Raw genomic sequence first — 25,158 nt, forward strand, 5'->3', positions numbered from 1 at the left:
CATTCCCACATGGGAACTTTGCATGCCCTGGTTCCTCCCTATGGAAATTTCCAGAATTTAGTGCTACGCATTCTCACACATGATCCTGGCCTACCAAATGTCTTTGTCTCAAAAAGTCTTGTTAGAAATACTCAGTGAAAGGATAAGACCTCCACCCAACTCTGTCTACTCTATTTATCTAGTTCCCTTCCTGTCCCTTATCCAATTTGAAACTACATAACTTACTTATGTATTTACTTTTCATGGTTGGTCCAAGGCCTTTGTCTGTGCTTGTGAATAACTGTATCCCAGCTCTTACCACTCGATATAAGTTTAAAATTTTCCATATTAATGGCTAAAAATGTTTTGCCTACCCATTTAGTTTATATACTATGTGTCCTGCAGAAAATAACAGAGAGCTTATCAATGTTGTCAATACTGAAATGAATGGCCTGGAAAGGTTTCTTCCCACCTTGGAATTGGAAGTAGACTCCAAGAAACAAAGTCTGTTTCCGAATCCTTCTGCTGCCAAACACAGTTTCTGCTGCTCTTTGTGGATGGTTGCAGTGCACTGCAGGACCACTTCATCTTCCTGGGGAGAGAAGCAAGAGAGGAGAATAAGGATCTGTACACTGTAGAAACCTGATCTAGAAATATAATCTTAACACCTGTTTAAAAGCTGAGTCATATGTAGTAACTGTTTTGTAAGACCAATTCCTCAAGCACCTTTTTTTCCTTTTTTTAAAAAATTAGTTTTATACTCAGTGAATACAGTCAAATGGGTACCATTGTTAGCTTCCTCCCTGTTTTCCCCCCTCCACAGGGACCCTTCTTGTTAAGGTATGTTGGTCATGCACTGTGGGGTTATCCATCATTTATGGTAGGAGGAAATGTCTCTGTCTATCGTGACTCAACGTGTGGCTCTGACATTCTTTTCGCCCCCTCTTCCACAAATTTCCCTGAGCCCCCTCAGACACCTTTTATTTGCAAGAATGTAACTGGGTTGGGGAAAAGGGAAGAGCTAAAGTCACTCAAGGTGATCAGTAGATATCTTTTTATTACTGATCACCACAGGCAACCTAAATAGATGAAAGATATGTGATTTTCATGTTCACACTCCTAATCCCATGTTAATAAGCAGAATTATCAAGAAAGGATCCACTGCAGTCCAAGGTCATCAAACCATCACCAAAAATGGAAATGATCCCAGAGGCAGGCACATGTCATTCCAAAACTAAACTAGAAAAATTGGCCAATAACTTCACCTCTAGGTTCATATTGACTGTAAAATTCATCTTAGTTCAACCACACATTGACTATGTGATTATATTTGAAACTATTCTGGGCTGCTTGAAAGAGTGGAGAGAGACAACTTGTTATTTCAAATAGCCTGAAATATAACAAGAGTTTCCAATTACTTCATGAAGCAAGATAACAGGAAGAAGTACACATGAGAAAAGACGATAAATAGGAAGATGTAGTGCAAGGAACAGGAATTATATAAGAAGTAGGGACTTAAGCTTTAGCAGGATCTGCAAGGGTTTGAGACCAACTTGGATTATCTAGTGAGATCCTGTCCAGATAGAAGAGGAGGTGAGAGAGAGAGAGAGAGAGGGAAAAGAAGGAGGAGGAGGAGGAGGGGGAGGAGACAGATAGACAGACAATGGGATCTACCCCAGCAGCTCTAAAGTAGGCCTTGTGATCTTAAGCAAGGCATTAAATTACTAAACAATAACATGGGACAAAGTACTTGCACAATGACTAACATACAATGGTACTAAATAGACACTAAGTGGGAGGTAGAGTTATTTCATAAAAAAAAAATCTCAGTAATCACATTCTGTGGCAAATGCCTAAGGAATATAGCCATTTGTATTTTGACATGTCAAGATCAAAGACATAAAAGGGCACATAACAAAATAGTTGAGAGATAATTAGGGGCTAAGAAGTAACTCATTCAGTATAATGCTCACCTTGCAAGCATGAAGGACTGAATTTGATCTCAAGAATCCAGGCATGGTGGCATGCACTTGTAATCCTAGCAATGCAAGAGGTAGAAACAGATCCCCAAAGCTCACTGGCCAGCCAGTCTAGTCTACTTGGCCAAGCTGCATGTTCATGACCCTGAGCAACAATACCTGAGGTTGTCCTCTGGCCTCCACACACATGCATGCATGTGCACTGACACACATGAACATACATGTAACACACAAAAAGAACAAATATAGTCATCAGTCTTTCTAATTAGGCTCAAAGTGAAAAGGAAAAGGTCAAATCATAGAATAATGATATCTTTTAAATATTTTTATATATTTATTTGCAAGCAGAGAGACAGAAGAGATACAGACAGACAGCATGAGCACACCAGGGCCTCAAACCACTTCAAACAAACTCCAGATGCATGTGCTACTTTGTGCATCTGGATTTACATAGGTACTCGCGAACTGAACCCAGTTGTTAGGCTTTGCAGGAAAGTGCCTTCACTGTTGAGCCATCTTTCTAGCCCTAAGATATCTTTTAAAATAAAATGGGCTGGAGAGATGGCTTAGGGTTAAGTGCTTGCCTGTGAAGCCTAAGGACCCCGGTTTGAGGCTTGGTTCCCTATGTCCCACGTTAGCCAGATGCACAAGGGGGCGCACGTGTCTGGAGTTCGTTTGCAGAGGCTGGAAGCGCTGGCGCTCCCATTCTCTCTCTCCCTCTATCTGTCTTTCTCTCTATGTCTGTCACTCTCAAATAAATGAATAAAAATTTTTAAAAAAAATAAAAATAAATAAAAATAATCTATTTTGGTTAACTCAAAGAAAATGCTGTATTAATTTGAAAAAGTACAGGTCTAGTTGGACTTTTAGCTTTTGTGATGCATGCTGTCCGCCTGTATTTCCTATACAGTAGCAGCAACATGTAATGGCTAGCCTATAGCTCCAGCCAAAGGCAAAGCCCAATTTTTAACAATTGCCTCTAACTTACTCTTCAGGTGCCCATTAATTTTGGGTGAACATTCGTTTTACTTAAAAAAGCCATTTGCTCAGAAAAAATGCCTGATTTTCATAGAAGTACAAATGAATGTAAACGTCATGTTCAGCATGACTATAATAAAAGATGCTGAAGTGCTTTACATAATGAGATCAGAGATGTATGGTGTAGCACACCACATGAAACATAATGAGCACTGGAAATTACGCTGATGTTCTCAAAAGCTTAGCGAATCCCCAAAGTCTCTTTACCATCTTGCTACTTGCCTTATGGAACTAGCTCAAACATGCAAACAACACTCTTGGGTCAGAGAGCCTTTGGGATGCAGGAGATGACCCAAATCCATTTAGTTAAAATTACTTTAATCTATGAATTAAAGGTAGTCAGAATGAGAATAAGAGAAGATTGTAAGAGAGGAAAAAGAAAGAAGAAAGTAAACCACAGCATAAGGGACAAATGAGAACAGCAGTACTGATGAGTAAGTCCTGAAAAATCACAAGGAATAGGATAGTTACCAAGGGTATGGAATATGCCTGCCCTGGTACTAATTTACAATCCTTGGTGTTCTGTGATTGAAACACTATGCACACATATGCAGGGAAGAAAAGTAAGGGTCACGGTAACCTGTTAATCAAGCATGGCTTGTCATACATATTTCCACTAATTGAGTCATTAAACCTAATATATCTGAATCTAAAAGTCATTGCCCCTACATTCCTCATAAAGGGGATTGATTTTTTTTCCATGTTTGTTAAAGACAAGCATGCTCCTCAGTTACTAACAGCATCTTACCACCCATTGTTCTTGTTAAAATGTTCACTCTGGTCTACAGGCTGTACCTTGGACTAAAAGATCCCATTCCTAACAAACACTCATGGGTAGGGGCATCTAGGACCCAGAATGAATTCCATGGGAGACTTGGGGAATCTCCTGTGGAATATTAATGTAACTACATGTACTTTAGACAAAATTAGAAATGTAGAGTTCATGTGGAGATGAAGTAAACCTATGGGGTAAATAATTAAATAGAATATTATAGAGAATATATAAGAGAAAAATTGCAGCTAAATGGTACATTAAGCTATTCTATCCAGTCTGTGAAATAGACTCATTTATGCAAAGTTTTCCTGCAATGTGGTAACTTAACATGGAATGATGAAGTGACAAAAAAAAATGTAATACTATGTTCCAAAAAGCTCTGGTACACCTCCAAGGAGACAGGCTATAGCAAGCACTTTCAATCATGTCTCAACCTCAAATGACAGAACCTAACCTGACATACCAATAAGGCTTCTCTGTTTTACCTGGGAGCAATTTTTGCATTACATGCAAGTAAGTGAAGAGTTCCCTTTTGACAGGAAGTAACATATACCAAACATTTCATGGACCAATCAGTAAAACACAAATAACTTGCCAGATCCTGTTAATGAACCCATCACTCATGCGGAAGCAAATTCTCTCTTGTATCCCTGCAGTAGGAGAATGTGCACATTTTGCATCTGAGAGCTCTGTGATAATAGGTCATGTGAGGTTTTCTGATAATGGAAGCCTATGTGTTTGGTTATGATTAAGATATATACATCTATCTATCTATCTATCTATCTATCTATCTATCTATCTATCTATACACACATACACACACACACACGTACATGGTGTGTGTGTATGATGACAAAATTGCGTGTGTACAGCACAGATATACATACAGTAGTTTTGATCCCCAAAATTAAAGATTTGCCTAACACTGATGAGATCTAAAAATCTTATACTACTCATTTAACCACTACTACATAGAACTAATGTCTCAGGTTATAAGGCTTCCTGACTTCATCGGTGAGAATTAGTGCCCTTAGCTCAGCCTCTAATTTACATTTCTTTTTTGCATAATGTGCACCAATAGTTGGCCTAAGGCTTTAACACAAATGGTTACCATCATGTCTCCCATCCTGGTCTGTAAATCTAAAAGCAGTCTTATTTATTCACCTTTTATATCCTTTCATCTTCTGAGTTTCTATTTATACTGCCTTAATAACTGGCTAGTGAAATATATTTATACTCAATTTATAAAAAAACCATATTCTATAAGCAAATGTTACAAACTGATTCAACTTATATTCTGTTACTTTGTGGTTTTATTCCAAAACCTAGCTGCTAATGAACCATGTACCTAGCATCATATTAATGTCTTGATGTTCTAAGAAATACTTGCATCTGTACTATTTTCTAGTTTGTAAAGAAACTAATTGCAACACATTTAATGAACTTTATGCAGCTTCTGGACAAACAATGAATATTTTCTAAAGTAAAGGGCTGGAGAGATGGCTTAGCAGTTAAGCGCTTGCCTGTGAAGCCTAAGGACCCCGGTTCGAGGCTCGGTTCCCCAGTTCCCACGTTAGCCAGATGCACAAGGGGGCGCACGTGTCTGGAGTTCGTTTGCAGAGGCTGGAAGCCCTGGCGTGCCCATTCTCTCTCTCTCTCCCTCTATCTGTTTCTCTGTGTGTCTGTTGCTCTCAAATAAATTTAAAAAAAAAAATTTAAGTAAAAAGTATTTTAGAAGAAATTTATGAAGGTGGGGTGGTGTATGCCTATAATCCCAGCATTTGGGAAGTAGAGACAGGAGGATCAAAAGTTTGAGGCCAAACTAAAGCTATATGAGTTTCTGTCTCAACAGAAAAAAAGAAGGGGGTAGGAGAAGGGGGAGGAGGAAGAGGAGAAGGAAAAAGCATGAAGGAGGAGCATGTGGAAAACAAAAGGGAAGAGGAAAAATACCAGAAACAACTTCATGCACAATCCTGGCATAAAATCTTTCCTTCAATGACTTTCTGCTGCTCTAAAGATAAAGGCCAAAAGATCCATTAGCCTACAACACCCTGAAAAGCCACCATCTCTTCCAAGCAATCTTGATAGCAATATGTACTTGCAGATAGGAATGTTCTTTCCAGGTCCTTAGAGCACATTTGGCCTTTCTATACATGCATCTCCATGATATGGGCAGCTGTGTGGGAGCAGGGACAAGATCTGCTTTGTTCATCAGTAAATTCCCATGTTCTATCTAACACTGTCTGGCAAATAGAATGTACTACCCAAATGACTGTATCACTTTTTATTCAGTATGGCCAGGATGCGATCCTATTTAATTCCTGATAAAATGCAAAGTCTTAAAATAATATTTCAAAAATTCATTCCTTGTCTTTATCCTATAAGTATCTGCCAAGGAGATAGGGTTGGATTCTACAATAGCCTGGTGCCACATGGAAATAAGAGTTTTAGTTAAAGCCAAAAGCAATCAGACCATCATCCATTTCCAACAATTTCATGTATTAAATGCTCAGAAACATATTTACTTGGATTCCTTTCATTCAAGTGTTTTGTGCAGATTTTGTGACTTAAAACTCCTTAGACAAAAGGTGTGATTTTTTTTTTGGGGGGGGGCACAACTAGAATATTGTATTGCAGGCAATTTTGTGATGAGGAAATAAGACATGATTTCTATAACCTATGCTGCCAAGCCTACTAGAATAGCAAGCATGGGAAATGATTCTCCAACAACAATATCAGCAGTGCTTTCTAATACTGAGTCAGCATTTGGCAGATATTTGTGCAGGGTGCAAATATGTGCTAAGAAATGCTCCAAGTGCTTGAGATAAATCTGAACTAGCCCAAAATCCCCAAACTCACTGGGCTTACATGTTGGCAAGAGGAAAGATTCAATAAATAAAAACTTAAGAAATTTATAATTATGTTAGAAGAAACATTTTTATTTATTTGCAAGGAAAGAGAGAAAGTGCCAGTGATAAGGGGCATTTTATAGGACCTCCTCCTGCTGCAAATTAACCCCAGATGCATGCACCACTCTGGATTTATGTGGATGCCAGAGAATTGAATCTGAGCCTTTAGGTTTTGCAAGCAAGTGCCTAAAGTGTTGAGCCATCCCTTCTACCCCCCAAAGTTCTTTAAGAAAAACAGAACAGTATAAGGGGGTCAGAAGTGCTTGAGATCTGTGGGAGCCTGTCTGGAACTCACTTAGGGGGTGACATATAAACAAAGCCTCAAAGGAAAGGGCAAAAGCCCCATGACCATGTGAAGGAGCAGTAATCCAGGGAGAAAAAGGGTTGGTGAAAGGTTCTGAGGCCAGAGAGATAGCAGTCCTAGCAGTATGATGAAGAACATTGACATGTGGATATAGGTCACTAGTACAGTGCATAGGTAGCCTGTGCATTCAATACCTACCACCAAAAAGGAGGAACATAAACAGGAAAGAACCTTGTAGCTAGAGCAAAACAAGACAAGGGGAGGATGGTACTTTATAATACTATAAGAATGTCAATGATGGGGCTAGATAATGAAAGGCCTTGTGGTGAGTAGGATCTCTTGCTTTTACTGGAGAAGTTGAGAGCCAGTGGGCTATGCAGTGAATGCACAGAACGAAGTGATGTATTTACTGGGGGGTGACTACAACCATTCATGGAGGACATGATGGCGCAGATCAGGTTGGTCACATGGAGGATGAGCAACAAAATCCAATTCTACACAGGTGTTGTCTTTATCAAGGACCTGACATATTGCAGGTACCATAATAAGTACTTATAAGTTCAGCCCACTGGCATCTGGTCAAATTAAATGTTATCTATACCACTTTAATGTTATCTATTCAAATGTTCTCTATAAATAAGTAGTTTTAATGAACATAGAAAGTGAGTAAGATAATTGTAAGGAAGAAAAAGGAGTTGATACTTTTGGGTTTTATTGAGTATCTAGCCCTCAGTTAATATGTTAGTAAAGGCTAGTCTTCAGATAATCTTGGAAAATAACAATAGCTTATTTTTTATAAATTTTTTGTTTATTTTTATTTATTTGAGAGTGACAGAGAGAGAGAAAGAGGCAGATAGAGAGAGACAGAGAATGGGCACACCAGGGCCTCCAGCCACTGCAAACGAATTCCAGATGCGTGTGCCCCCTTGTGCATCAGGCTAACATGGGTCCTGGGGAATCAAGCCTCGAGCCAGGGTCCTTAGGCTTCACAGGCAAGTGCTTAACCACTAAGCCATATCTCCAGCCCATGACAGCTTATTTTTGTTCCATGACCTTTAACAATTTTTTATCTAAACATTAAAAGCTCTTATTATGATGTATGAACATACAGGAAAATGAAAGGAAATGATAAAACTAAAATATATTTAGTACACTATAATTTAAAACATTGATTGCACTGAGGATTAAGAAATTTATTTCTTTGTAAAACACTTATGAAGAGCTGTTTAAATCAGCTGCTATCTCTCCTGCCCATCATTTAACTTTCCATATGCTGTGGGCATCATCTGAACACCTTGCTGAACTGCCACACTCCTACAGGTTTGGAATAGGCTTTCTGAATCCTCTCCTGAGTCAGCAACATAATGAATTAACTCTGAGATTTTCTAGTATGAGAAGTATTTTACCTCCTCTGGGACAACTACCTGTCCTTATTTACAACAACAAGCCCAGCTTCACTATGTTCCTCTGGTAAACTGTGTAGCATCCTTCTAAGGGCGACACTATCCTCGTCCCATAACCAGCTTTTCCTTCTAAAGCTCCTTATGTGGAATTTCACTTCCAGCATCATCACCTTTGTTTCTTGGATTCATTTCACTGATTCTAACCCTCTTGCCCATTTTTATGCTTTCCATGCACTGATCTGTGCATTTTTCTACACAGTGATCACCAAAAAACAAGGAAGGAGCCCCACCACATTCTCTGCTGCCTGTTCACAGCTGTCCATCACTGTCATGTCAGGAAAGAGTGGCCTGACTTGCCACTGCCCATGGTGTGCATGTGGTGTGGTCATAACTCACATACACACTATAGGACCACTGCAGAACCTGGGGGAAACCTAGTGTTCTCAGGCATATTTTGGTCATACTTTTTGGCCTCAAACTCAATAAATAGCCAAGAATAGCTTTGATTTTCTGTTCCTCCTGCCTCCACCTCCCAAGTGTTAGCATTACAAGTGTGTACCACTGCAAATGGCTTTCCTTGGTCACATTTTTTGATGGATGTGTGTGGTGTGTATATATGGTGTATGCACATGTGCACACTCAGTGAGCATATGTACAGAAGCCAGCAGAGGACTTCAGTGTCACCTTCTGCCACTCTTTCACCTTATTTCTTTGAGACAGAGTCTCTCAGTGCACCTAAAGCTCATGCTTTTTTTTTTCTTTATGGTAGACTGGCTAACCAGTAAAATTCAATAATCATCTTTTATCTATGAGGTTACATGAACATACAACCATGCCCATCTTTGTACATGGATGCTAGGGATGAAATTCATGTCCTCGGGTTTGCATTGCAAGCAATCTTACACACTGAGCCAACTTCCCAGCCCCTTGGGGTCATATTTTTATTGGCAGTGTCATGACCCCATTTAGACTACATTGTGTAAATTCCTAGCCTCATTTCTCTATCAAAAGATGAACTGAGTATCTTCCAGTATCCCTTCTAGTTCTTGTACTTTAAGGTTCAGAGAGAGAAAGAGAGAGAGATCCTCGCCTGTAAAATTCAATAGGATAAATGTACTTTTGACACTCATGTTTAAGCCTATCACTGACTATATGTTCAATAAACCACAGGACATTTCATTACTAGCATTGCCTACTCCTGGCACGGATGTGGTCTGATGCAAGGTGACAGCAATACAGTTTTATTTCACAAACTATCCAGCTACAGATGTAATCTCCTGCCCTGTAGTGATGGCTTATATATGAAAGTTTATATTCAAAATAGCATGCAAGGGATTATGGGCTGTGAGATCAGCAGTAAGCATGGTCCTGGATAATGTCACGCAAAGAGAAGCTAGACAGGAACACCCAACTATTAGACACAATTGAAACACCAGAACTCCCACATTTCACCAGCCAAAGGTAGTATGTGGTCAAGCAGAAGTTAGAATAAAGATGCTGCCTCTGAAAATATAAACATTCCACCTTTTAGGGCCTTTCCTTTTCCAGTTTAACAGAAGTAAATTTCTCTATCAGACAGGAAATTTACATTTTCCTCATTCATACACTAAATCAGGGTGGAGAAAATTTATTGCACCAATAAAGTCCATGTAAATTCTTGCATTCCCCAAGTGTTTGATCATCACCAGCTAATTGACACCTTGACTCTTGGTCTTGTAAGGCCCCTGTTAAAATCATGATCATTAATATATGAATATGATCATTATGTGTAATGCTAATCTCACATCTGGTTAGAGGATCTTCTCTTTTCAGATGGCAATGACCACTGGGATGACCCAAAAGGCAAGATAGTGCTGAGAAGAAGGGATGGAGGAGTGTCTAGCACTGAAGCATCTTACACTCTCCAAGGCTCAGGGTCCATTGCTGAAAAGGTGGCAAAAAGAATGTAAGAGCCAAAGGAAGGATATTACTCCTTACATACAACTGTCTGGACAGAAATTGACCTCGATATTTAAGACCTTGCAGTGCCTAACAATACCTACACAAGACCCTCATAATAGGAGAAAATGATGGCAACATCAAATTAAAAGAGAGACTAATGGAGAGAGGGAGGGGATATGATGGAGAGTAGAGTTAAGAAAGGGAAAGCAGGAGAAGGGAGGGAAACACCATGGTTTATTGTCTGTAAGTATAGAAGTTGTCAATAATATACATAGTATATGTAATATGTGTGTGGGTGTTTTAAAAAATCATGATCATATGTGCTTAGTCTAAGAGAGCACATAAACAAATAAGACCCAGTTAAGGGATATTAAAGAAAATGAGTACCCCTGTTCATCAATACCATGTGAGACTCAGCAAACTGACTACCTTGATAGACACTATCCTCTGCCACTTTTTATTTATTTCTTTTGAGACAGAGTCTCTCAGTGGACCTAAAGCTCTCTTTTTTTTTTTTTTGTTTTTTTTTTTTTGTTTTTTTTTTTTTTTTTTTTTTTGTTTTTGGTTAGACTGGCTAACCAGAGAAACCCAATAATCATCTTTTATCTGCTGTGGTTACATGCACACACAACTATGCCCAGCTTTTTACATGGGTGTTGGGGATGAAACTCAGGTCCTCATGTTTGCACCCCAAGGAATCTTGCATACTAAGCCAATTTCCCTCTAGCAAAGTGTAAGAAAAGTTTCAAAGAATACATGAGGAATTTCCTTGTTCTTATGTTAAAAATCTTTGACAACACAAAATTTTGAATTAGCAAAAGATAAAAGGAATTAAAGGCCTAAATAACTTGGATAATATATGTCAGTAAGCCAGAATATAACCACAGAAGCAGTATATAACAATTAAGTATTTATGGAGCTGAGAAGACAGCTAAGTTGGTAAAGGGCTTGTCTCACAAGAATGAGAACCTGAGTTCAATCCTCAGTAACCACATAAAATTGCCAGGCATAGTGGTAAATGCCTGTAATTCCAGTCCTTGGAAGACAGAGAGAAATATCTCTGGGACCTGCTGGCCAGACAGTGTAGCCTAATTAGTGTGCTATAGGCCAATGAGAGACCCTGTCTCAAAAAGAAAGGGTGATGGGGGCTGATAAAATAGCTCAGCCATCTGAATGGCTTCACCAATGAAGGTGGGGTTCTCAGTTTAGTTCCCAGACCCCATATAAAAATTCAAGTCGGCCAAGTCTGTAATCCCAGCATGCTGACTCTTGACAGTGAGATGGGAGGCAGAAAAAGAAAAAGGGCAAGAGGGGGTATGGGGAGGCGGGAACAGGCAAGCACAGTAGAGAACATCAAGTAAGAATCTAGAGCAAGAAATGCTGGTTCCAATAAGGTGAATAGGTAAGGAATGACCTGGAAGTTGTCTTCTTATCTCCACATGTGTGGCATGGTGCATGTTTACTCACACATACACTTGAATGTGTGCATATACACAAACCTTAGACAAAGGTGACACCTGAGGTTTCCCTCTAGCCCCTGCATGTCCATGCATACATGTAAACACACATGCATATTTTAAAATTTAAACATCTAACTTGACCTTTCTTATAGTCAACTTGGCACCAAGTGGCAGACCAAATCTAGAAAAACAATGGTCATATTTCAGTTTCTCAAACTTCTCATCTGCAAAGTGGATTAACAATGACAATAACATCAACAGAATTTATCTATTCTCTTTTCTTCCTAAAAACAGCATGAATAAAGTACACGCCTATGATCCTAGGCCTGGGTAACCTGCATTTGTCCCCATTTGGCATTGGAGAATGACTCATTTATCAAGGGCCCTACTAAAATTCATCATATTCTATGTACTAAGGCTAAGTAAGTTATCTGACACATGGAGGTGGATCTAAGAGATGGCTATTAAAGGAAATGAGTGCTCATCTTTTATGTAAAGTATTTAAATCCTGGCAGAGCCATCAATACTATCTCCTGGTGGATGGTCAAGCATAAAATATTGAGAGATAAAAATAAATTCCAGATGGGCTGACTCCTTGGGCTCTGTACTAGAAATGATTCCAGAGACCACTGCCTATTCTACAAAATGTGAGATATGTTTCTATGAAAAATTAAATATATTTATTCATGCTACTCTGGAATATTTAGGACCTATGCAGAGCAGATGGGATCTATATATAAGTAAGAATATATAGATACATTTTACATGCCATATTGGTTTGTATGCATATTTTAGAATGTTTACTGCCATCCTCCTCATCTCTAAAGAGTGACAGAACTCATCAACCATGTGCTATAAAGTCTCAAAACCCATCCCCCCTAAGATGACATAATGCACATTAAAATGCTGAAAAGAAAACCAGAGCCCACTAATTATCCCAACATTTTCACTAAGGATCCTGAAAAGGCTTCATTTTAATGAAGGATACTAAAGAGGGTACATTTTCAGGAAAGATATTGAAAAGACTATTCATTGCATAAGTAGCAAATGTTATACAAGAGAAGAAGGCGAAGTAATTTTAGAGGCAATTTTCAAGATCTGAATCTGTATATCTAAAACTCATTACTTGAAGATAAGGCAATTTAACTTTTGAGTATACCATCCTTTCCTGTATTATACAATGAAATGACCTTCAGTAACATTTTTTATATGGTAAAGACAAATTTTGAAGACTTGGCAAATAATGTAACAGTGGTCTTGGCAGATATATGGTCTATTGCTGTAGTAGAATAAATCCCAAGATGTTTGCAGAAAAGACATGGAGCTTGACATAATATTATTTAGACAAGTAATTTAATCTTACTCTGGGACATGATCTGATAAGTATTTCCCCACTGTCATGTTTTTACAAGGCTTGCTTAGCTCTGAGTGTAGGGATAGAACATCTATCTTTACATTCATGTATTAGCTTTTGGAAGCATAGTAAGATAAAAACAAATAGCTTCAATATTTCATTTATTTATATCATTGGTGAAACCATTAAATCTTCTTTCTTGATAATTATACCTATAATTCTTTAATTAAAATGAAAATTGCCATGCAGTATACCAGGCATTACAACTCCCCCATTTTCATAGGCTTTAAGTGAATTAATTGACTCTTCTTGCAATCAGTCAACATTTCAGCTGAGGGCTTTGCTCTGGACTGGTAATTAGTCAGTAAACCAGCAGGTTACACCTGAGAAATAATCTGCACCAGATAAGAGTCAAGTTGTGTATTTGTTTGGTAGAAACTCAGTCTGAGCAAAACAATAAATTTTAGCTCAGCTGTTGTTTCTGTTGAGTGTACAGATACTATAAAGCAACTAAAAGGTAACATTTGCATGAAAATTCATGCCACAAATTTTGAGTGAACTCTAAAGAGAAGTATCTACCAGTTAACAAGGAATAAACAGAATGGATGAAACATAAAACTCTGCCATATACAGTGAAATGTGCAAAGAACATGCGTCAAAGCAATCTTGAGGTTATCCAAAACAAGTAAGCTCCATAGGGCCAAGTCAGAGACTAACTTATAAGCCCTTGTCCATCACCAATAGTGGAATGCTATTTTGAATTACATGGAAAGAACATTCCTCTCAAATGAGCCACAACCAAGGTTTGAATCTCAACTCTTTAGTTCTCCACTTTATAGTCAGTATGACTGTAGGTTTTCATCTATGAAAATAAAACACCATTGTACAAGGATTTCTGTAAGAAATTAATCAAAGCTATAATTCATACTAAGTACCCCAGAAAGGTAAAACATCACAAATAGATAATCTTTTCTTCATATTTTTGGAAGGATGAAATTTGCAAAACGCTCTACCCATGAGCAATTGAATTCAGTGGGTCATATACACAAGAAGATATCTAAGTAGAAGTGGGACAATTGGGAAGAATAATGCATTAAGTGGAGGGAGAAGAGGGGAAGAGAAGGCTATGGGGTCAATATACTTAAACAGATTTTATACATACATACATATATAGTCAATAAATAAGATAAAAATTTTTAAAATCAAAACACAAGGCAGAACAATTCTTGTACACATGGAGTTTAGAGTCAGGGAGAAGATTGAAATGAACCAGCAAATTGCTATAAAATAATTATAAAACTGAAGGAGGAATAGAAGCAGAACAAAGTTGGACAATCATGAGTAATAAAAGGTGGTCAGAAGAGACCTCTCTGGTGACACTAATCCAAAATGTGCATAGGGCTGGGAGTGAGTACATGGGATGCCCATTAAGAGAAAGCAACAAACAAGGCTGACAAGGGAAGAAGGGCCTCGAGGACTCTAGGAGAGTGTTGATGTTACCTTCATATTGGCGGGACACACACCCTATGAGAAGCAGCTTACAGTAGGAAAGGGTTTATTTAAGGCATAAAGATTCCAGGGGAAGCTTCATGATGGTGTAAGAAGGTGTCTCACTCCAGCATACATCCACAGCAGAGAGAGGAAAAGACCAACACCTGAAAGCATAAACAGCCAGAACTCAAACTGGCTCTCAAGACACCTAGTGGGCCTGAACTCAAGATCTTCCTCTATTGACCCACTCCAGCAGGGTTGCTGAACACTAGGAACTTAAGCTTAATTTTAAAAGTACCTGATACTCTGGAGACATAGTCTCAGAATGTAGTCGAACCACTACATTTTGTCCCTGACTCCCATAGTTTCATGACCATTTCACAGAGCACAGTACACTCAGTCTAAGTTTAAAAGTCCTCATAATATTTACTTACTTTAACATTGTTCTAAAGTCTAAAATCTCATCTGAGACTCAACACTACCTCTTAACTGTGAGCCCTGTAAAAACAAAATACAAGCTACATACTTCCAACATACAATAGAACAAAGTACAATTTCCATTGAAAAAAGACATAACAAGGACACTGGACTGGACCAATGTAAAATCAATAACCAGCAGATAAACCTAAAACATCTGCATTCCTAACTCAAACATCTATAACCAGTAATGAAGTCTCTGGGTTTCTAATTCTGCTCCTCCAGATGGACTGAACAGGCCAAGGAAAACTCAATCCCAAGCTATCAGCTTTCCATGACAGCTGTTCCACAGTCCTGTATATAGAAAACATCTTTGAGTTTACAATGCAAATCACAGTTCATCTTCATAAATCCATATAATGACCTTATTTCATCTCACACAGAGATTTCAACCCTTCTTTACAGGGCCATACCTCAGTGGCTACTGAAATTGGTTCAACTTTATGCAATGGCCTAACTTGTTCTCCTTACAGGGATTTCAGCCCTACTTCACCTGCCACTTCTCAGCAGCTCCTGTAACCATGTGCCTTTCAAGTCCTGCTTCCCTACATTTTTCCATGTTTCCAAAACCAGTGCCAGGTGGGTGGCATAGCCAAATTTGTAAATCCAGGGGGCAAAAAAGCTTGTCATTGGAGAGGACACACTTTTAGTAGTCTTCTTTCAAGCCCCTCCTTTCAAAAGAATTTTCATTCTTACTAGCTTGAGCCTTCCATTGGTATGTTTCACCCTTAGGTATCTTTTCCATAGTCCCACTGCAAAACAGCTGGCCCCCTCTTAATGGTGGTAATCTGCTTAACAACTGTATCTTAAGTAACCTAATACCAGTCTCTGTGCCAGTAATTTCAAACTTGTTTGAATTTTTCTGTGATAAACTGCATCTTTCACATCTTTCTGTTCTATTGCTTCTGCCAAGCACACCAAACCATTACTTTAAACTCAACTTTGACCAAATTCACAAGGCGCAGGTAGAATGCAACCAGCCTTTTCACCAGTATCCCAGTTCCAACAATTTTTTTTTCTTCTTCCTTGAAAGTTCATCAGCCAAATCTTCACAGTCCACTACTCTCTATGCATTTAACATTTTCAAACTGTCACCAGAATAACCCATAAAGCTCTACTTACAGCATTATAAGTCATTTCTAAATCAAAGTGCCAAATCCTCCCACAAATACATCCCCAAAGACCAAAACCCATATGGTCAAATTCACTGCAACAATAGTGCCACTTCCTAGTAACAATTTTCTATTGTAGTTACCTCCATGAAGTAGCTTTATAGTAGAAAAGGGTTTATCTCAGGTTTACAGATTCCAGGAGAAGCTTCATCATAGCAGAAGAAGCTGGCTCACTCCAGCATGCAACCACAGCACAGAAAAACCCAACAAGCAGCCAGAGGTCAAACTGGCTCTCAACACATCTAGAAGTTCTGGGATCAAGATTAACCCCCACTGACATACCCCTCAAGTGGGGCTCTGCCTGCCGAAGACTAAGTTGGAAGCTTAATCTTAATTTAAATATACCTGAGGCTATTGTGAGACATACATTGGCATTCAAACCACCACAGAAGGTCATCAAGATGAGTCAAGGAAATGAGACAGGCACAGCTAAAAGGTCTTGTAGGTTATGGAAAGGACTTTGTCACTTACTTAAAGTAACATGGTATCCATGGAGAGTTAAAGACAGAGGTATGGTATATTTTGACAAATTTCCACTGGAAAAGTATCACTTGTGCTATTATGCTGATTGTGTGAAACGACTAGGAGATTACTAGGGTCCAAGCAAATAGTGATAAAGCCTTCCACTAGGGTATCACATGTACAAATATTAGAAATCTGGATATAATTTAAAGTTATAATTTACATGATTCCCTTATGTGGGATGTACAGAGAAGGAAAGAATGCTTTCAAGGTTTAGGGCCAATTGCCTGGCTTGATGGTGGTAACCATGTAATGAAATGGGAAGGAAGCAGTTTGTGGTTGAGAAGTGGATATAAGGTCAAGTTTGGATGTGTTCAATTGGTGATGACTTTCATCCAAAGAAAAGGTGGTTAGATTCACAAGTCTGAAATGCAGGAAAGAGGTCAGGTTGGAAGATAAGTATTTAAGTGTCACTAATGTGAAGAATGTATTTAAATACATGATACTAGTTAAGGTCATTAATGGAATTGGTGACTAACTCAAAACAAGATCACAAGAACTTAACCCTGAACTTGTACAACTGACATTAGGAGTACACAAGAGTCAGGGAATCCATTAAGGACAGTCACAGAGAATAGTATTCATACAGGAGAAAGATCAGGAGCCAAATGAAATAAGCAGCCTCTGAACAAGACGGATAAGGAACCATGTAGAATGTCATGCAGGTGCTGAGTGAGAAGAACACTGAGAACTACCACAGTATGTGACAGTGTGGTGGTCACTACTGGCCTGGTCAAGTTTTTCTAAGAGAAATGACAGAGAGGAGATTCCAAATGAAGGTAAGAGAAGATAGGAGAAGAACTAGCGCAGATATTGACAGAATTTAAAATGTGTTTGCAAGATGTGAAACAATAGCTAGAGATAATATGGAGTTAAGAAAGGAAATGTGAAGGCATTCTGTGATATTTCATGTGCTCTTCCAGGAACTATTGAGAAGAGATCAAAAAGACAAAAGTGGTCTTGTTGGGAACACAGGGCAGATCTATACTAAACAGGGTGTGGGAGGCACAGAGGAGAGCAGGACAGATGATAGGGCTTGACATCCTAAACAGGCCCAACGGGACTGACCTCTTTGACAGAAACTGTCTGAAAGAAATGAAAGGGATAGCAAAGAGAAAGATATTCTCACAGAGTTGGGGAAATAGCTCAGCCAGTAAAGTGTCAGTCTTTCAAGCATGAGTACCCGAGTAAAATCCCCAGAACCCACTTTAGAAAGCTGGGCTTGCTGGCACATATCTGTAATTGCCATGCTGGGGAGATGGAGACAGGATTCTTTGAGCTCACTGGCCAACCAGTCTAGCCTACTTGGCAAGCCCTAATTCCAGGGAGAGACTTTGTCTCAAACATAAAAGGTGGACAGTGTTCTTTGGAGGAATATCAGGGGTGAACTAACAAGAGAAATAGGGCAGCCAGTACCATCTGAGGCTAGAGATCTTACATATTTCACAATACCCATTTAAATGGAAAAACTTATGCAAGGCCCCAAATCCTATGGTAGTATGTGGTATCACACAGAAAATGAAAGGAGGAGAAATGACTGAGAGGAGTGAATCACCACTAGTATGAGAACTAGTTGGACATACTAAGCTAAATGTCATGAAAATGCAACTAGTGCTCAAGAAGTGCTCAGAAGCCCCATGGTGAGAGAGTAGCAGACCACTAGCTCTAACAGAGACTACATATAATGGCAGGATGCCAGATAAAGATCAAGTGCCAGTACAGCACACAGCAAAGCTATCCTGTGAGCTTCTTCATGACGATTGCCTGCAGGGTCTATCTCACCAGCTTTCATGGTCACAAAGGTCTGAACAACTGCTCCCAACTTCCACTCTAATTTTCACATCCCAACACTACTAGAGACAGATAAGCAAAGACTGCTATTGTCACCTAAAATTATCCATAGGAAACAGAGTAACTCACTCTTTAAGGATTAGACTCAATGTATGGATTTCCTCATTGGAATAATGACTCACTGTATTCATCACACTTCTCTCATGTGACTGACTCTCTCTTGCTCAGACTCTATTACTCAAGAACAAGGAATGTGTCTTATTTTTCTGGCATCTGTGTCTATTAGCATACCTTGAATGCAGTAGATGTTTAAGAAACGTAGCATAAATGAGTAAGTGAAAAGAGACAAATGAAAGACTCCTGAACGTAGTTGCTGGGGTGATGGCTCAGCCAGGAAAACACTTGCTATACAAAGCATGAGGACACGAGTTCATTATCCACATAAATTTCTGGGCCTGGTGGTAATGCACCTATAACCCTAGCACTGGGGAAGCAGAGACAGAAGAGCCCCAAGACTTGCTGGCTAGTTAGTCTAGCCAAATTGGTGAATCTTGGGTTCAGTAAGAGATCCTGTCTCAAAAATAATGAGGCAGAAAAAAGTGAAAAAGGCCTCAGACACCAACCTCTGGCCTACAAATAAACATGTGCATGCATGTTCATAGACATCCACATGCACACATGAGTCCACACACATAGGAACATGCAGACCACACCCAAGATGTTTCTCTGGCCTCCACACACATATGCACACGTGTATAATTATAAAAATTAACTTGCCCCCAACCAACATGACACAGTTATTATAAAGCACAAATTACACAAAACACATGAGAGTCCTCTGTAAAATATGAAATATCATCAAACAGTTAGTGTTGCAGTCCAGTCCGCATTGCTGGTAGAAATCACCCAACCAAGAGTAGCTTCTGGGAAAAAGAGATTTATTTTGGCTTACAGGCTCGAGGGGAAGCTCCATGATGGCAGGGGAAAACAATGGCATGAGCAGAGGGTGGACATCACCCCCTGGCCAACAGAAGGTGGACCATAGCAACAGGAGGGTGTGCCAAACACTGGCAAGGGGAAACTGGCTATAAAGTCCATAAGCCCGCCCCCAACAATACACTCCCTCCAGGAGGCATTAATTCCCAAATATCCATCAGCTGGGAACCTAGCATTCAGAACACCTAAGTTTACGGGGGACACCTGAATCAAACCACCACAGTTAGCAACTGACATCTACAGAAATGATAAAAGACTATCAACAGTGGTCATGAACAAAGTCAGTCTCCACACACATAGTAAGCAAAGAATAATGAGCCATGACATCTACAATAAAACCTGCACTGGACCATACGAATCATGAAAGGTAGACAGATGCCAAGGAAGACGTCAAGGTCAAGTGGAAGAAAATGCAAACAAGCATGTATGATGAGTAACACAAAAGCCACACTAGGTTTGGTCAAGGAATTTACTAATCTTCCCAAAGTTCTCATCAAAATTTCATCCAGGTAAGATATTGAATTTGTTCTAATCACAGAGGTGCAAGTCAACAGTCACTTTTTATCTTTAGATTTTAAAACATCCAAAAGAATGTTCAGTGTCTGGTCATTTGTATATGTTCTTTAAAAGCCCAAATTGAACTTTTCTTCACTAAAGTCATGTCATAGCTCTATCACCATCAATCTTTCTGTTATGAAAATCAGGCTCTTTCTTGCATTGCCTTATCTGCCTTGTAGATGAGATATCCAATTATAAGCAAACATCTGCCAAGGGAAAGGAGTGAAGTTTTTTTTTTTTTTTTCCCCCACTTTTTCGAGGTAGGGTTTCACTCAAGCTCAGGCTGACCTGGAATTCACTATGTAGTCTCAGGGTGGCCTTGAACTCATGGTGATCCTCTTACCTCTGCCTCCTGAGTGCTGGGATTAAAGGCGTGTGCCACCATGCCCGGCTGGAGTGAAGTTTTATTACAAGCAAAAAACTAAATTATGTATATTTATGTGGATAACTACTGATGAGAGACAATAAAGCCAACAACATGCCCCATGACTCAATTTATGTTGAAGATATCTTGGGATGCATGACAAATGATGCATCACCAAAAGCTGCATTTCTCCTTTGAAACCAATGGGTTTCTCTATATTACTGATTCTTACTTTTACTTCTAGTCAGATTATTCAAAATGAGAGGATGGTTTATACCCCTGTGATAGTCATATGAAGGCGGGGGAAGAAGGGGAGGGAGAAGAAGAGAGGAGCAAATGAGAATGAGGATGTATAGTAGTGACAGTGTTAGACATCATAAAATTCAAAAAGATGACTTCCAGTTAAAAATCACTGACCATTTGCAATATAATATACAGGGTGATAAGAAATAAGAGTTGTGGGCTGGAGAAATGGCTTAGTGGTTAAAGCACTCACCTGTGAAGTCTAAGAACCCAGGTATAATTCCCCAGGTCCCAAATAATAAGCCAGACACAAAAAGTGGTGTATGTGTCTAGAGTTCATTTGGAGTGGATGAAGGAGGCCCTGGTGCACCTATTCATTCTCTCTCTCTTTCTCTCTCTTTCTCTCTCTCTCTCTCTCTCTCTCTCTCCATAGACACACACACACACACACACACACACAAGTGTGTGTACATGCAGCTTTTTCTCTCTTTCTCTCTAATAAATAAAGTAAAAAAGTTAAATAAAAACCTTGAACAATATGATTTGTAGTTGATGTGTCAACACTTACAGAAACCTGTGAATCTGTTCAACCTAGCCCTTCTGCCAACTGTGATATAATTTTCTACTTTCAGAACATCAAAAATACCTGTTCTGTTTCCTTGCAGCAGAGCAAGTTTCTCTATCAAAAACTGCTCTCTCTCCTCTGCTCCCACCAGGTTCTGCTCCACCTTTCTCCCAATACCTAAATGCCCATGGAGGGCTCTTTATTCCTCCAAACTCACGTCTTTTGTTTGATCCTCCCATGGTGCTCTACTCTCCCAACCCAATAATAGCCAACAGGGGGTGGCTTATTAAACTGTCATCTGAGCCTTTCCCCAGGCAACTCCACAAGGCAGAAGGCGCTGATGGCAGCAGAACATAATGAGACTGGCAATCCACCAGCACCTCACTGGTCTGTGACATCTGAGTGGGCTTGGGCTTTGTTTTCTTCCCCCTGCAGTTACAGTAACTGCCACTCTCATTCAACATCAGCCCTGAAAGGAATCCTTCCCCAGTGAATGGTCAAGAGGAAGTGTGCAGACTCTTACACTGCAAGTGTGTTATTTAAAATTGATATCCAAGAGAAATGACAAGTGTAGTTATAGATTAAAAAATTATAAAAACAGTAAGCTTTCAGAAACTCAAATTTTTATTCTTTGGGGGGGGCTGCATTTTCTTTCCTTTTCAAGTAATCTCAGAAAAATTAGGAAAGATAATTATAGAACCATTTCTGAGAAGCCATGGATCACCGAAAGGTTTTTTTTTTTTTCTTCCAAATCAAAATGAGAGGATGGTTTATACCCCTGTGATAGTCATATGAAGGCGGGGGGAGAAGGGGAGGGAGAAGAAGAGAGGAGCCAATGAGAATGAGGATGTATAGTAGTGACAGAGTTAGACATCATAAAATTCAAAAAGATGACTTCCAGTTAAAAACCACTGACCATTTGCAATATAATATACAGGGTGATAAGAAATAAGAGTTGTGGGCTGGAGAGATGGCTTAGCAGTTAAGCACTTGCCTGTGAAGCCTAAGGACCCTGGTTTGAGGCTCAATTCCCCAGGACCCACGTTAGCCAGATGTACAAGGGGGTGCACGCGTCTGGAGTTTGTTTGCAGTGGCTGGAAGCCCTAGTGCACCCATTCTCTCTCTCTCTCTCTTCCTCCTCCTCCTCCTCTCTGTCACTCTCAAATAAATAAATAAAAATAAACAAAAAAAATTTTTTAAAAAGAAATAGAGTTGTAACTCAGACAAAAACAAATTATATTCACATTTAAGTAAAATTGATAATCAGATATCATAAATTCTGCATTGCATGCTAGGTTTAAAAAGTAATTGTGGGGCTGGAGAGATGGCTTAGCGGTTAAGAGCTTGCCTGTGAAGCCTAAGGACCCGGTTCGAGGCTCAGTTCCCCAGGTCCCACGTTAGCCAGATGCACAAGGGGGCGCACGCGTCTGGAGTTCGTTTGCAGAGGCTGGAAGCCCTGGCGCGCCCATTCTCTCTCTCTCCCTCTATCTGTCTTTCTCTCTGTGTCTGTCACTCTCAAATAAAATAAATAAATAAAAATTAAAAAAAAAAAGTAATTGTGAGTTCATTAATTCAAACCATCCAAAAACAATTTGAAAATTAAAAGGTGTAGGAAGCAATCCTATTTTCAGGCAATAAACAAACCAAATACATTAAGCAAACAAAAGTCATAAACAACTAAGCCCAAAATATTATAGCCAGAGAGGAAGATTCAATCACTTTTGAAATGAGAAGGAAGTTGACAATGTCATTAGAGGGTTCCAGACATCAGAAGAACTTCTGAAAGCAAAACCACTAGCCACCCCCTCCCAAAAAAAAAAAAACCCAGCAGTGACAGTCCCAGATAACTGAATAATGCTGCTGGAATAGACTGGGGTCAATCAAAGTGATCATGCAATATGAAGGAAATTAGAGGTGTTAGATCAAGGGCAGAAAACTTGTCCAGCATGTACCAGGCACTAGGTTCAATCCCTGGCATGGAAAGGATGTGGGGAAGAACTTCAGACTAAAGCCACCTCTAGAATTAAAGAATGTGTTTGAGCACTGGAGAGACGTCTTAACAGTTAAGGCCCATTTCCATGAAAAGCCTAAGGACCCAGGTTTGATTCCTCAGTACCCACATAAGCCAGATATACAAGGTGGCACATGCAATTGGAGTTCGTTTGCAGTAGATAGAGGCCCAGGTGTGCCCATTCTCTGTCTATACCTGCCTCTATCCCTTTCAAATAAAATAAGTAAAAAATATTTTTTTAAGAATGTGTTTGACAACTGTGTGATTGACAAACTATTTAGATTCTATGAACAACTAGGATGGAGATTTAAAGCACATTTTAAATCTTCTCTGATCAACATAGCCCTTTTATATCATCTCTCTTGATATTTTCCTCTTAAGTTTAATGCCATTTCATACACCTTGACTTATAGAAAGCCTAAGTTTAAATATGTGAAAGCTTACTGTCAACAACCTTACTGCTAACTTCGTTCTACTTGTAAGTTTTAACCTTAATGAACATATCTCTGGATGTTCTAGCCCCCGCACCCCCCCCACCACCACCACCAGCACTACTCCTCCAGGGTCCCAACACAGTTCTATTCTCACACTAGCAGGAACAGACTGGTGGTGTTGATCAGTGTGGCCAGCAATAACCTGAGCATTCAAGAACTGAAGTGGCATTGATATAAATATAGATATATCCATCTATCTCATCTCAGGTTGGATAAATAGATAAATAGATATGGAAATTGCCAACAAAAAGTTTTTAAGAGAAATGCTAGGTTGTCATTTTCAAACCTAACAGGAAATTATTAGAAATCATTAGAACTTTCTCAATTTATCACTGTAGAAGCTCAACCTTTGTTTAATGCTGCTCCCAAAACCATCATGCGAATTACAGCAAAGTTGTGGTTAATACAGATGTTTGTGACCTGTCACCACCATTTTTTTGTCTTAGCATTAATACTTCCAACTTTTAAAAGCTAATAAACAAAATATTTTGGGTTTCATATAAGCCCAAGGGTCACAGAACAAAATTTGTATTAAGAATTTTTTGAAGAATTATAGAAGCTCCTTTGAGAATTATATGCCCTTGTAGAAGTTGGGGACTTCCCCCAAATTCTCTGAAAATAATAATAGACATTTTCAACACTAAATCTATCAGATGGGTGACTTATATAAGATAGCACTTGATTCCACTACAGCCAAACAGAATTCAGTGGACCCATGTCCTGCTGCAAGCCCACAGCACAGGGATGAGACAGAAATTGTAGAAGTGAGAATATCAGTAACATCCTTTTCTCCATATTTTAATAAGTTAGACAGCCAGCATGTCTCTGTACAGATGCAAGAGTACACACATGCTTTCTTAATGGATTCTCAGTAACTAAGTTGAAATAACATGACAGCCCACTGCTCCCAAATTGGCCCTACAGAGAGCTGGTCTAGTAAACATCAGTGAGTACATTCTGTGCACATGTTGGCAGTGCTGTCAATGCATAGGCAACTAAGAAAGGTCTGTGCTTCCGAAGTCTTTTCAGTCTAGCGCATGAAACAAGGAAGAAAAACAGCATACCATATCAGTTTGTGACATAAATAATAGCACTACCAAGTGCTCCTATGTGGAACTTCAGGGAGAGAGATGAACCAGGAATGTCAGGGAAGGTTTCCTTCAGATCTGTATGGACACATTAGAATTTTCCAGAAGCAAGGGGTTAGGTTTAAGAGCAGAAGTAGGGAGGGGCAGGGCATACCACAGAGAGGAAACACCTAGTCAAAGATACAAGGGTACAAAAAAGTGCATATTATCCAGTAAACACTAAGACTTCCAGAGAGCAATGTGG

At 39.3% G+C, this 25,158-nt stretch overlaps 1 protein-coding gene across 5 annotated transcripts in view; it reads right to left on the reverse strand.

The window, feature by feature from the left end:
* The window catches only part of Ryr2 (ryanodine receptor 2), a 737,098-nt gene that overhangs the window by 480,653 nt on the left and 231,287 nt on the right, over positions 1-25,158 (reverse strand). For all 5 annotated transcript variants that reach the window (XM_045151997.1, XM_045151996.1, XM_045151994.1 and 2 more), the window contains exon 2: positions 452-571. In XM_045151997.1, coding sequence (XP_045007932.1) covers positions 452-571 — 120 coding nt within the window. The remainder of the gene's footprint in view (positions 1-451; positions 572-25,158) is intronic.

Source organism: Jaculus jaculus, chromosome 6, assembly GCF_020740685.1.
Source record: "Jaculus jaculus isolate mJacJac1 chromosome 6, mJacJac1.mat.Y.cur, whole genome shotgun sequence".
Classification (NCBI taxonomy): Eukaryota; Metazoa; Chordata; class Mammalia; order Rodentia; family Dipodidae; genus Jaculus; species Jaculus jaculus.